This window comes from Diplotaxodon limnothrissa, linkage group LG1 (assembly GCF_057381915.1).
Source record: "Diplotaxodon limnothrissa isolate DT_005_m linkage group LG1, D_limnothrissa_male_GT1.1, whole genome shotgun sequence".
Classification (NCBI taxonomy): Eukaryota; Metazoa; Chordata; class Actinopteri; order Cichliformes; family Cichlidae; genus Diplotaxodon; species Diplotaxodon limnothrissa.
In genome coordinates this window covers 14,070,661-14,084,667 of record NC_140596.1, presented here as the reverse complement: position 1 = coordinate 14,084,667, position 14,007 = coordinate 14,070,661, and the positions used below count along the sequence as shown (strand labels likewise).

The 14,007-nt window shown below is 37.0% G+C and overlaps 1 protein-coding gene across 1 annotated transcript in view; it reads left to right on the top strand.

Moving 5' to 3' along the window:
• mdga1 (MAM domain containing glycosylphosphatidylinositol anchor 1) overlaps positions 1 to 14,007 on the top strand; it is a 194,697-nt gene that overhangs the window by 141,196 nt on the left and 39,494 nt on the right. Inside the window, exons 11-13 of the mRNA XM_085353267.1 lie at positions 8,802 to 8,982; positions 9,128 to 9,151; positions 13,095 to 13,247. Coding sequence (XP_085209393.1) covers positions 8,802 to 8,982; positions 9,128 to 9,151; positions 13,095 to 13,247 — 358 coding nt within the window. The remainder of the gene's footprint in view (positions 1 to 8,801; positions 8,983 to 9,127; positions 9,152 to 13,094; positions 13,248 to 14,007) is intronic.

Sequence of the window (14,007 nt, the reverse complement as noted above, 5' to 3'; positions counted from 1 at the left end):
GCCGACAGTGTTAAAATAATGAGTTGCATTAAGTGGCAGTTTAGGACTTCTTAAATGTTGTTAAGCTTTAATTGAATTTCAAGGTTTTTACCTGAATTTTTTTTTTTTATGTTTTCATTAGAGAGTGAAAAGAGACAGAAAAATAAGGAAGGCATGGAGGTTGTGAGCAAGAAAGTGAACGGAAGAGTGCGAATGGAGAGAAATACGATGCAAATTAAAGAAAAACATCAAATCTCACTGGCCCTCTCAACTATTAAATAGAGTACGAGAAAATTCAAATGTAATACCATCTCAATTTCACAACCCATCTATTTCTGAAACATTTTCTCCAGCTCATCCTTTTAACGCCTTGGCACTCTATCTTTTTAGCACCTACAAAATGATATGGGGGTCTCATGAGAAACAAGCAGGTATAGAGGGGAATACAAGAGGACTCGGTTCGTGTAGAACAGCACTCTTCATCGCAGATCTGACTACATGACTATAACTTTTATACTTTTTGCTTCAGCTTGATTCTTTTATTATGTGTGAATAGGTATGTTTTAAATAGAATAGAATAGAATAGAATTCAACTTTATTGTCATTGCACATGCACAGGTACAGGGCAACGAAATGCAGTTTGCATCCCTCCAGAAGTGCTTTAGTGATATAGATATATTACAATATATATTAGCAATAATATAGATATGTGAGTATATTACAGAAATGGGTCTATTATGGTATGTTATAATGTACACGGTATGAAGTATGTTGTGAATATTCTATAACTATAAGTATGTACAGGCTGTAGTGAGTACAAGCTATGTACAGGATATGAACAGGATATAAATATGAAAAACTATACAGAATATGAGATATACAGCTATACAGAAATGGGAACTATGCAAGTTGTAAACAGTTGTAGGATTAAAGATTATCGAATGTACAGAATGATTATTTACAAATGAGATTTAATGCAGATTTATTCTGTTTTATGCCTGAAGAATATGAATGTATTTCATATTGTATAACTGGCATTAATATATTTACTCGTTTGAACAAGGAATGTCCTTGTGTGTGTGTGTGTGTGTGTGTGTGTGTGTGTGTGTGTGTGTGTGTGTGTGTGTGCGTGTGTGTGTGTGCGCGTGTGTGTGTGTTCGCATGGCAGTTTATGTGGTTTACACCAAGACTCATTGGCAGGCTATGAAATCCTTGCTTACACGTCTTAATTTAGTTTCATTCTCCCTGCAGGGGGTTTCCCTGTGTTTGAATTAACAGTGTTGACAGGGCCTTTTTTTAAAAAGCCTGTCCTCACTCCACGTTTCCTCGAGAGATAATAAATTAATATGTGATAATTTTACCTTTTTACAGCAAGAGCAGCTGATTTACTTTTGTTTCTCAAGGCTTTGATATTATTTTGTCTCACACTAGAGCTGGGCGATATGAGATTTTTTCATATCACGATATGTTTTTTTCATTTCAGGCGATAACGATATCTATCACGATATAAGCCAAATAACTATATTTGTAAGATTTAAATGTGCCGTTGCTCACAAGTAAAATGTGAAATAATCAGCAGTTTGTTTTTATTTAAATATTTATTTCCCATAATAAGTTCAACAGGGTAGATGTACTTAAGGAACATGAGACTTTTTCAGATAAATAAAGGCAAATATTGCAAACTACACAAAAGGCAGCCGCTAAAGCGTTTAAGTTTCAAAATAGAACAAACGAAACAGACTACTTAATTGTCAATTCCACTTAGGAACAAAATATTAATTCTAAAAATAAATCTTAGTTTGTTTTACAGAAGAACAGACAAAACTGACTAACTTTTGTCAATATCAAATAAACTGAGAACTAAAAGGAAATTCTCAATCTCTCCTTGTTGTATAGCTGAGCTTTTCAAACAGTTTTAACAGTTACTTTAGTCTGACAAAAGCCGAATGACGAATTAGCGCTTCCAGTCAGAGACTGAGGCTACGTCCACACGTACACGGGTATTTTTGAAAACGGAGATTTTCCGTTTTCGTTTTAAAAAATAATCCCGTCCACACATAAAGGCAGAAATAAAGAAAAACGCTGCTAGGAACATGCCAAAGCAGCAGGTGGCGCTAGATTCCTAACCGTGCAGAAATGTTGGCCAATCAGAAGTCTAGAAGCCTCGGTGGGAAAAAGTAAACAAAGCTGCGGCATAGAAGCAGAACCGAGTCGTATGTGTGGACGGACAGTAAATGTGTGTATGTGTAAGCATTTAAACACTGCAGAGAGTAGAATTAACAGTAACAGTATTGTAGAAATTCATTTCACTGAAACAATAACGTGGCGCACAGTGTGACGCATGCACCAGTTTATTGTATTTCCAGACTTGCTTTCGGCACAATTTACAGTGCACGCTACTCTGTTTTTTGTCAGACTTGAAATAGCCGAAATACCTTCACACTACGGAACTTCTATGGCTCTTCCGTTCGACAATCTCTCCGGCGTTGGAACCATCATCTGTTTTCTCTTCGGTCACGCTCGGTTGATTTTTCTAGTCGGCACACTCATTTCCTCCATTACCCGCTGGCTGCTTCCCAAACAAACACACGTGCGGCTTGGCACTTGTGCTGTACGTAACAAGTCACGCGACGTGACGCTGCGGCTGTGATTGGTTTGGCTCTGCGCTACTTAGTTTGGATTGGCTGACCTTTTTTTTAATTTTTAATTTTTATTTTTTTATTTTAAGAGGACAAGAGCGGCGAGGTCTATCGCGATAGCTTAATTTCTCTATCGAGTAAAAGTTATATCGCGATACATATCGTTCTATCGCCCAGCTCTAGCTCACACACACAGAAAGCTCAGGGTTTATGTCATCAGAATTCTTCTGTGATGCATGTGCACTCATGTGTTATGTAAATAAATATGATTCAAACCCAAGAGGGTCAAATTTGTAGAATTTCTTTGCTGAAAAGTAGTTACACATTATCAAAATCTAGAAATACACATAAACAACTGGGAAGAACAAGAAAGGTTTAACGTGCTGGTCATCAAACTTGAAATGGACATTCAGAAAGCTGCTTAGTAAACATGTCTTTAACTCTAAGAGAAAGTGAATCAGTCTTTTGCTTTGCTTTAGTTGCATATATTTGCATGCAGTTATGTTGAAGTTTTCAATTCAGTTTAATTCATTTCAACCATCAACAATTTAGCGACAATTGGCAGCTCAAGACACTTTATTATGTATTGCAAAATAAAGTTCCTGCTATTGTATATTACAGATAAAAATCCCATTGATTAAAAATGTACCTTTGAACAAACACTTGACTACTGCGAAGAACAAAAAATAAATGATTACATGAAGAAAGGCAGCACTAGGTTCAGGACGTGCACCATCTGCAGTGACCTGTTGGAGTAAGGGGAAAGGAAAGAAGAGCACAGAGAGAGCATTACATAGAGAGGTCTCCACTTAGAGGGATGAAGGCAGTGGTTGTCTGCAGCTGCCACAGCTATGGAAACGCGGGTGTTTCCAATTGATTGAGAAGTCGAGTTGGTGAAGTCTCCTTTGATCCACTCAAAACAGTCCTCTACCAACTGTACAAACGATGACTAGCTGACACTGGAGTCTCTCACTGCTTGTGTGCTGAAATATTTCACTGTGTGTGCTTACACTGAAGCTAGCTGATTGAACTCTGTTATTTCACTTTGCTCTCTCTTCATTTTATGATTTTTTTCTGTAGGCTTGTAAATCAAATTTATAAAACTCTGGTCTTTTTCCTGACTGACTCTAACCGCATCTTTCCATTAACCTCGTATGCAATAACATGGCCTTGGTGAATGTTTTTGAATATCCTTATTAACTCTTGCCAATCAGAAACTACTTTTTTACTTCTGTCCTTACATACACTCACTGGACAGTTTATTAGGTACACCTTGCTTCAGAACTCCCTTAATTATTTAGGGCAAAGATTCAATAGGGTGCTGGAAACATTCCTCTGTGGTTTTGGTCCCATTCTATGCACGTGTTGAGGGTCACATATGGCAACAGACTCAATAAACTGATCTGCAAGGCCAGTAGTGTTGTGGGGATGGAGCTGGACTCCTTTAAGGTGGTGTTGGAGAGGCGGATCTTGTCCAAGATAAGGACAATGCTGGACAATACCTCCCCCCCCCACTCCCTGATGAGGTAGCCAGTCACAGAAGCATGTTTAGTGAAAGACAGATTACCCAAAAAGATTGGTTGTGTTGTATAATCACAGATGCTCTTCTGCATATCTTGGCTGTAAAGATTCATTATTGTATTTACTGTTGCCTTACTGTCCCTATTGCTATAACTTCAATTGCCTTTCTCCCTGATTCTAAGGTTATATTGAACATATCTACATTCCTCAGTGACCTGAGTTGCTGACATGTCATTAGCTGATTAGATATTTTTGAAAAGATGTTCTTAATAAAATAGGCTGGTTAGTGTATAGCATGTTTGCATTTTAAGAAAACATGTTATACACGTTTTCAAGAAGATACAAAACCAGGAACGTTACACATATTCTCCCATTGTTTTGTTTTTTTACAGTCAGCATGATTTTAAAACTAATGTAAGGAAAATATCAACCTGGTAACCAAGAAACCTCTTTAGCCATCTTTAGATGGAAATTAGTCAGCTAACTCCCTTCTAACTTCTAAGTCCATTAAACTTCATAAATCCTGTTTCTCATGATGACTGGATGTTAAACTTAATTGTTACACCTGGTAGAGCAGCCACACTCATCATTTTATTTAATATGAAAGAATTTAGACAGTTTTTAACTCTCAGTGATGTTGCAGTGTTTGTTTGACTTTGGAACCTGAAGAGGACCTGGAAACAGCTAATGACATCAGACTTAAAGAGCGAATAGTCTCTCTCTCACACTAGCCAACTCGTTTTATTGCCTAAACCACATTGACTGGTTTTGGTGCCTAAACCTGCATATACACTGGAAGCGATTTGCTCATTGCTGTGAATTGCTTTCAGTGTGTATGTTGCTTAAGCCTAAGAAAACATCAAGATCAAACCAAACAACACACAAAAATGAAGCTAAAGCCTAAAAGAAACCAAAGAAAGTGTAAAAATCACGAATTCAGTGTGTGATTCTGGTGACAAAGTGACTTACTCAAATTCAGCTATTGCCAGAAATGAAATATAATTTATATTTGTATTCTTTCCATTTCTTTGTTTGTTTGTTTTTATCCATTTTTATTCAAAAAATCCCTTTCCTGTCTGAATATTCTTCACCTCTTTTCTATATTGACCAGTCTAAACCCAAGTTGTGTGTGTTATATCACTGAAGTTGTTCAGCTAGTAGCTGACCTGCCTTCACATAATAACTATTCAGGTTCTTGCACTCTAAGATTTAGCCACACACAGTCACACAAAGTGTCTCTGTGCAAGCACACAGTCCACATTACCATATATATGAGAGATGAAAAATATTCATGATGAATTAGAGTTGTACATTAAATCAAATATAGGAATAATTTATGTACATAACTAGCCCAACAAGGCAGATACACACGTATGTTTGCACACAGATAGACCACATAGGCCTTTGTAAGCATAACTTTTCAATAGACAGAGTGCAAAGAAATGCATCAAGTATCAGTAAATTGCTGGATCAGTCATAAAAGAGAACCATTAACAGACGATAATAGAAAAATTAACCTTAGCACAAGGCTGCCTCGCCGTATGCTGTCAGTCCACATTTCTGTCATTTACAGATCACTCTGCCTCCATGGTCCTATTTCATAGCACAAGTTCTCCTGCTCTTGCCCTCTTTTACACAATATTTGTCTTGTTGTGTCTTTATTAAAAGTCCGATGGCAATACAGATGAAAATGCTGTTTGGCTGAAAGTGTCTGTACAGCAGGCAATATGTCAGTCCCACTCCTGTCTCATTCTGTTGTTCCCTTTGTACTATTTTGTTGCACTCTTACCCCTTTCCCCTTGCCTGTCACATAGACTCACACAAATAAGCATAGAGACACTGACAATATGTCCTGCTGAGGAAAGCAGAGAAAGACAGAGGCAGGGTGAAACAGACTTCAACCTGTGGTAGGAGCAGCTGGCTTCTCTAAGTCACACTTCAGCACCTCATTGATCCAGTGGTCCTAAAGAGTGTATGTACATGTGTGTTAAAGTCCCCTCATAGTTTTTCAGTATCATTAATCTCCAGCGCACTGCATGTACGTGTACACACACATACACACTGCCCACTCATTAATAAAGGATAATATATTTCCAAAACTCAGGCAGATATTCACTCATCTCTTCTTGCTAACACACACTCTATACATTTTAAATGTGCATAACTTTTCTTTCCTGCTGTATTCCATATAAATATGCATATCCGATGTGTGAGCAGAGTGTAAATGTTTTTTATGGCTCAATATGAGCATAAGTTGGTGCTAAAAGGGTGCAATTCATAGTCTTCTGCATCATATGATAGTGTAAATGCTCCAGCAACGGAGCAAATATCTGAGGAAATCACTCATCTGCAGTTGGAGTTGCAGTTGATTACAATAAATAATAAGCAACAACAGCACCAAAAGAATGGACAAATGATATTCATATCATGCCCTATAGTACTTGACAAGACTCGTTGCTTTTGGAGAAATTGAAGCCGTAAACCATTTTTGGCCTAAAACTTTATTAGGCTGTATTATTGCTTTTACTTAAAATTACCTTCTTCGAGTTTTTAGTGAATGGATCATTAGGTCCATTGTATATCAGCCATGGACTGATGGTCTCAAGTATTTTGGTTAGTTGCATTGCAACAGGAATGTTGGATGTTTGGATGTTTGTTTGTTTTTTAGCAGTTCAGTTTTTAGATACAATTTATACTATTTTATACTTAAAAATATTTAAGTGGAAGAAGTGGTTTTTTTTGTTTGTTTGTTTTTTTCTGTAAGCAGTTATTTAGCTTTCATGGTCTCTATTGGTGGAGCTACAAAAGGGATCGCCAATGTCTGGCAAAAAGGGCAAACTTCATTTTGGAAGAACTGAAATGGAAACACCAAAAGTGGCACTGAGAAAAGAAGTTTGCCATCATGGCACAATGTCTGGTGAGGATGCATGGACTTGATACCAAGCATGTTGCTGAGCACACACTTGGGCTGTGGCTGCCGTTGGGGTCTCGCACAGTAATTGGAGTTGTACAAAGTTTTTGGCAGGCCAGGCAGGAGTCAGCTCAGTCTAGCAGAGTTGGAATTTGTGTCAGTATGTAGACATCCAATGAAAACTGCACACCTTAACTTGAGGGAGGATGTCAGAGCATAGAGTACTATAGCAATTATAGCAAAAGTAACTAAATCCACCAGTGATTTAATGTTAAATTAGAACAGCAATTGAGCCTATAAGGGCATTTTTAATAGATATACCTTTATATAAATCTATATATATATTTTTATCGCAGTGTCACTCAAGAAGTATGAAATGTCATATCTAGGAGATCCTAAATCCAAATTCATGCTGAATATAAAAAAAAATGTGTCTGTAATTATATGATGTTCACAAAACTTCAGCTGCTGACTATCTGAGAAAACTGTACAGGAGACATTTATCATAAACACAAAACCATGTGCACACTTAAAAAACACACAATACCCGCAGTATACACACACTTCTGTGCTGCATGTGTTACCTGATAATGGCATGCTGTGGGTGTACTAAGCTGTTATGGTGGAGTGGCTGACCTAATGCATTAGATTGAGCTCACTGTCAGGTCTTTAAGTAGCTGGGATCAGAGGCAGATACACAGCTAATGGATCCTTCTCTCCGTGGGTGGAATAACACAGCAGTAGCTCTATTTAATGGAAAAAAAGACTTAACTTTAAAAGAATGAGAAGACGCCAATTGGTTGAGCTCAATATCTTAACCATTTTAATATTTCATGATACACAGCTAAATAAGTTATTGGAAGTTGGGGGGGGGGTTTAAAGATTGTATTTATATTTAAAAGCATGCATGATTGAAAAGTGCTGCTATTAAACAAACTTATTGAGTCCCTATTGTGGAAACAGAAGTGGAAATCACATAACTTGCTCAGAGCACTAAAACTAACCAACAGGTATTTTTAAACATCAAAATTGATGTGGGAGACCACTGATATACCGAAACTAATGTAGCCTCTTCTGGCCTTTAAAGCTCTTAGAGAGAATCAATTTTAGGAAGGCAGCTTGTATACTTTATTTTGAAAATAAAGTAGACTGAAAACATACCTAAGCTATGTTGGTTGGGAATATACCCCAGAAAGGTAAGTTTATCCCTATATGTAATTTCACATAAAAACATACACTAATGTGATTTGATAATGAGTTGTTAAAAAATGAGCTGCCATGTTTTAATTTATTTTTTATTTTTTGCTCCAAAAAAACTTCAACCCTGTGTCTGATGTTGTTTGTGTATTTAAATGAAAGTGCTGGGGTATTATGACTATTATACTAGTAAGGATTAGGATTGCATGAAAATCCTCCAGATGCGAGATGAGCTGGAGTTGTTAAATGAGTTGTGGCTTTTTCCCAGTGACTTCTGAATGACGAAATTTTAGGACATCCAAGTAAAGTGATAGAGCTGATGGGGTATGACCAAAGATGAACGAACCCAAAATGAAAAGAAAGAAAGGGGAATGGGAAATATGCCTGACACCACTGACACGTCCTTATGTGACTCCTTTACCCTTTCTCCTACTCAGTCAAATCATTGTATGTACAGTTTTTTTTACACTTTTGACCAAGTACATTTGCACATTAACAAGCCTTCATCTTTTCTATTTGTGTGTATGTGTTTGTGTACCTATGTATGAATGCAGAACAAGCAAAACCTGCTGTCAAAACAAATAGACCTCAAGGGTAAGACACCAGAAAAGGGTGTTCTGATGTCCTACGCAGTATCAGACCTGAAAATCCCTCTGTCCTACGAGGTCCGGCTGGCCCCTATTACCACCTACAGCACTGGGGACTATGTCAGTCGAATCATCCAGTATTCAGAACGTGAGTCTCTCTTAAAATCCTCGATCTTTGTCTGCAGTCATTAGATATTTTTTTAATCCAACCATATACTTACACAGAGCATAGATCAATTGATGGGATGTTCATGTTTGAGTGCTAATCAATATTATCATAATTCTTTTTACAGCCTACACTTACCCAAGACCTTCAGGTGAGACTCAACTGCCATCCTTTGCTCTTGTACATTTGATCATCTTTAACTTTCTTTTTCAAACTGATTTATGACAGAGTGGTAAAGAGATGAAGGCATGTTGAATTCTGATGAAGGTTTAAATAAGCATGTTTGCTCCAAGCAGTGTCAGCACCAGTCTGCCAAGGCAAAGGTTCCCAACACGCGACCCCGTGACTCATGACCCTTAATCATATTGTTGCGATGAAAATAATGGGGTAACAAAAAATGATGGGTGAAACAAGCTCTATAGAATTTTAAATGTCTTGAAATGGTGACAATGGGAGAAGGATATCAGGTCGGTTATGATGATATGATTGGCTAGGCTTGAAAATTTTCAAATACAAAATGTGGGCCATTCTGTATGTTTTAAACTTGATCAGGCTATATTAAAACTATGTTCCATCTCATCATAGATTTTTAGTTCCTTTCTCTCTCTGTTAGCCCCCTCTGTCTGTCACAGTTTTCCACCAGCGTCTATCCTGGTCCTGCCTCTCTCTTACCATCCCTCTCTCTTTTTCTCAGTCAATTGCATCTTGTCTATTTTCTTCATTAAGAGACACACAGCATTTTTCTGGCAGGAGTGTCAGTTGGCTCCATCAGGGTGAGGCAATTAAAACAACAGCAGATTGGAACAGACTGCGAGAACAACAGTGTAAATTGAAAGGAGCGCATGTACTAGAGCAGGGTGTGAATAGTAATAGATTAGCTCCCTGAAACAAAGAGGCACACATACGCCGTCCTCTTGGGGAGCACAAGCCATATGCATCTGCAGCGGACTGTGTGTGTCCGGGAAGCTTTCACTGATGCTGTCAGCTTGGATGGTTTTAGATGGCTGTTGTTATACTCTCTTGGCTCAATTTTCATTTGTTTAGTGAGTCTCTGATAATTGCTCTCCAGATGGGCTAATGAAGGTGACTACACCACGGAAAGAAGGCTCTTTATCTTGCTTAACAAGAGACATTAACATCAACGACGACAAAACTCGGGGTGTTCTTCAAAATATCTTTTTTGTCCTTAATGATCTATGTGACAGTATCAAAGTGTCTCTCAAAGCATATTAATGGGAAAACATTAAAAGAATCACATAGCTCAGAGAAGATTAAATGTTCAGGGAAACTGCATCTCATTAAAGCTTTTACCTAATTGTGTTTATAGATTATATTCACAAGGTGTCAACAGCCAGTAGGAGCACTCAAAAACAAGAAAGGTAGACTCGTACTTCTACTGTCAGGTCCAAAATATGTCGAACAAAGAAATTGCAGTTTTGCCGTTACACACTTGCACAGTGGATTTTTAATCAAATAATCAATATTCGAATAAAGTGCAGACCAAGGTTGTTATAGTTAACTAAAACTAAACTAACAACTAAAACTAAATGTGCAAAAAACATTTTAGTTAAATAAAATAAAAACTTATTAAGAAAATTAAAGCTGGCGGAAATGATTTTGTGAAAAAACTACCAAAAATAAAATGAAAATACAGAGGAAATAGCCTCAGTTTTAGAATCTGCTAGTTTGGTAAAAATGATATTACAACTTACCACATGAGGCTGTGATGGGTGCGTTTACTGAGATTTTGGATGTCAAAAAGACTGCGAATCAACTGCTTTCAAAAAGTGCTGCTTTTTATTACAATAGCTGTGCTGATTTTTCAAAATCTTTGCCTCTGACATATGCAGGCTCCATTCAGTAATAATTAAAATGACTAAAACTAAATGAATCTACTGAATCAAAACTGAAATAAAAACAAAACAGTCAAAATGAAATTGCATAACTCTGTAGCAGCTTTAATTCAACAGTTGACTGACACGTAGTGTTATGGTCGTTTTTAATAAAGGACACATCATATTTGACTTTAATCAAATATTTAATTTGTATTTTAGAGCTTTTTACAGTCATTTTAATTATAAGACCCAAAGAGAGCACATGTGAGGGATGGAATCATTTGGCTAAAAAAACAAAACAAAACATAAAGCAAAATAAATCTATTAGAGGCATGGTAAAAATTAACTTTATTGGAGTAGCCAATATCACAATCTGGTACGTTCTTTTCAAGATTGTACCAGATTGTGGTACCAGCTCAGCAAAAGCAAAAAGCCTGAAAGACCACAGAAGACAGTTCCAAAGTGTGATGACAGAATTTTTTATGGTTAAAAAATAACTTAAAAAACATTCAACCAACTCAAGAACACTTTCAAGAGTTACACATATTATTGTCAAGGTTTATAAATCAGAGACATTTTCAGGAGTGGAAATAAGATGGTTTACAACAAGGAAAACACATAAAAGAGCCTGCCGGGGAAAAAAAATTCTTTGGACTAATTACAAATTTGTACCAGAAGGATGGTGAAGAGAAAAGTATGGAAAAGGAGAAAAACGACTCATGATCAGAAGCATACCACAGTATCCAACAAACATGTTGGAGGCAGCAGACATAGGTTAGGGCATGTATGGCTGCCAGTGGAACCAGGACACTAGTCTTTATTGATGATGTGACTGCTGACAAAAGGAGCAGAATGAATTCTTAAGTGTGCAGGGCTATATTCTCTGCTCAGATTCAGCGAAATGCTGCAGAACTGACCCGATAATGCTTCAGTGCAAATGGATAATGACCCAAAGCATAATGTGAAAACTACTTTCTCAAGGCAAAGAAATTGGGCAGTCACGTGATGGACCCAATAGAGCATACTTCTTCATTATTAAATACAAAATTGAATTCAGAATGACCGACAATCAAGAAGCAACTGAAGGTGGCTACAGTAAAGGCCTAGCAGAGCATCTTGTGGGAGAAAAGGAAAGGATTTTCGTCCAAGCATTAAAAACAATCCTGTTAGTTTTTTTTTTTTGTTTTTTTTTGTAAAACCACTTGAATTAAAGCTGAATGTCTGCACTTCAATCACATATTGGTTGATTGATTTAACATTAACTGTGTAGGTGTGCTGAGGTGAAGCTCCAACAATGTGTTTTGGTCCAACAACATTTGTTTTTTTCATATCACACAGTTCAAGATAGATTTAATGAAATCTTGGTCTCAATCTTTCTTGCACTTTACAAGGTCAGTTTTAGGCATGTCAAACTGTACCATGAATGTGTGGTGAACCATAGCACTCCCAACAGAGTGTATAAGAGCAGAGGCATATACACTTGTACCACCCGTCTGCAGTTTTATTTTGAAAATGAGTCAGTATTATGGTATATTCCCTACATGCCAGTGTTTTCTTGTTTTGTTGGTTTGATTTTAAACATAAATCAAAGCAGTCGTTAGTACACTAACAATATGAACTTTGCATATTCAACGAACTTTGCTAGAACCTGTCTTTAGCCTTTAAGTTTCCAAACTGGCACATTGTATTTGACTCTCACTGCTATTTAAAACTACAGAATTAGATGAACAGCCACAAATTTTACAACATTTGTAATTGCCATATGTCTGGATGACTAAATATTTAATACTGCTTTTATTTTCATGATGAGTAGTAGTGTTATACAATATCAGGTGAGCATTTTTTCACTGAATTGCACAGTCAATACAAAGGAGAAGACTTGAATCTAATGCCTACTTTAGTGCAATTCATTATTCCAGGTATTTTTAATTTCCTTTTTTTAATCGTTTTACACAGTTTTAGTCTGAGAATGTAAGAGTCATACTTTCAATTATACACAATATGTATACCAGTGCCTCCTACGTGGTGCCTATCACTTTGTCAGTAATTGCCTAGCTGTCTGGTTTGAAGTGCACATTGCAGAGGTCATTATAGACCTTTATAGATGTTGCCATTTGTTTCCTGGGGAAGGTGGGTGAAAAAAAAAAGAAGAAACAGCCTTGTATGTCATCTACAGTTTGTAATGTCACCCACTTGACATGTCAGTGATTTAATGTGTTTTTCTATCTTCTTTTTTTTGTAACAACACACACACCTCAGACCATGTGTGTGGCTTTGAAGATGAGCGCATATGTGGCTTCTCTCAAGACCGGAGTGATATCTTTGACTGGACGAGACAAAATCACCTGACGCAGAATCCCAAGCGGTCTGCGAACACTGGGCCAGACACTGACCGCAGTGGAACAAAGGAGGGTGAGAAAACTATGACTCATCTAAACTGAAATACAAATGTAATGTGGAAGTGTAAATTCAAAGGCACAGAAACAAAACAAATGTGTATGTACAGTCAAGATCATTCATCTTCAGACAATGTGCTTTTTTGCTGTTGTTGTTGTTGTACACGCACTGTTGTGTTTCACGGCAATTATAAATAAAATATGGGATAATACATTAGTGTCAGGTCTCAACTTTAGAGTGAGTAGTTCTACATTAACATACAGGGAGTGCAGAATTATTAGGCAAGTTGTATTTTTGAGGAATAATTTTATTATTGAACAACAACCATGTTCTCAATGAACCCAAAAAACTCATTAATATCAAAGCTGAATGTTTTTGGAAGTAGTTTGTAGTTTGTTTTTAGTTTTAGCTATTTTAGGGGGATATCTGTGTGTGCAGGTGACTATTACTGTGCATAATTATTAGGCAACTTAACAAAAAACAAATATATACCCATTTCAATTATTTATTTTTACCAGTGACACCAATATAACATCTCCACATTCACAAATATACATTTCTGACATTCAAAAACAAAACAAAAACAAATCAGCGACCAATATAGCCACCTTTCTTTGCAAGGACACTCAAAAGCCTGCCATCCATGGATCCTGTCAGTGTTTTGATCTGTTCACCATCAACATTGTGTGCAGCAGCAACCACAGCCTCCCAGACACTGTTCAGAGAGGTGTACTGTTTTCCCTCCTTGTAAATCTCACATTTGATGATGGACCAC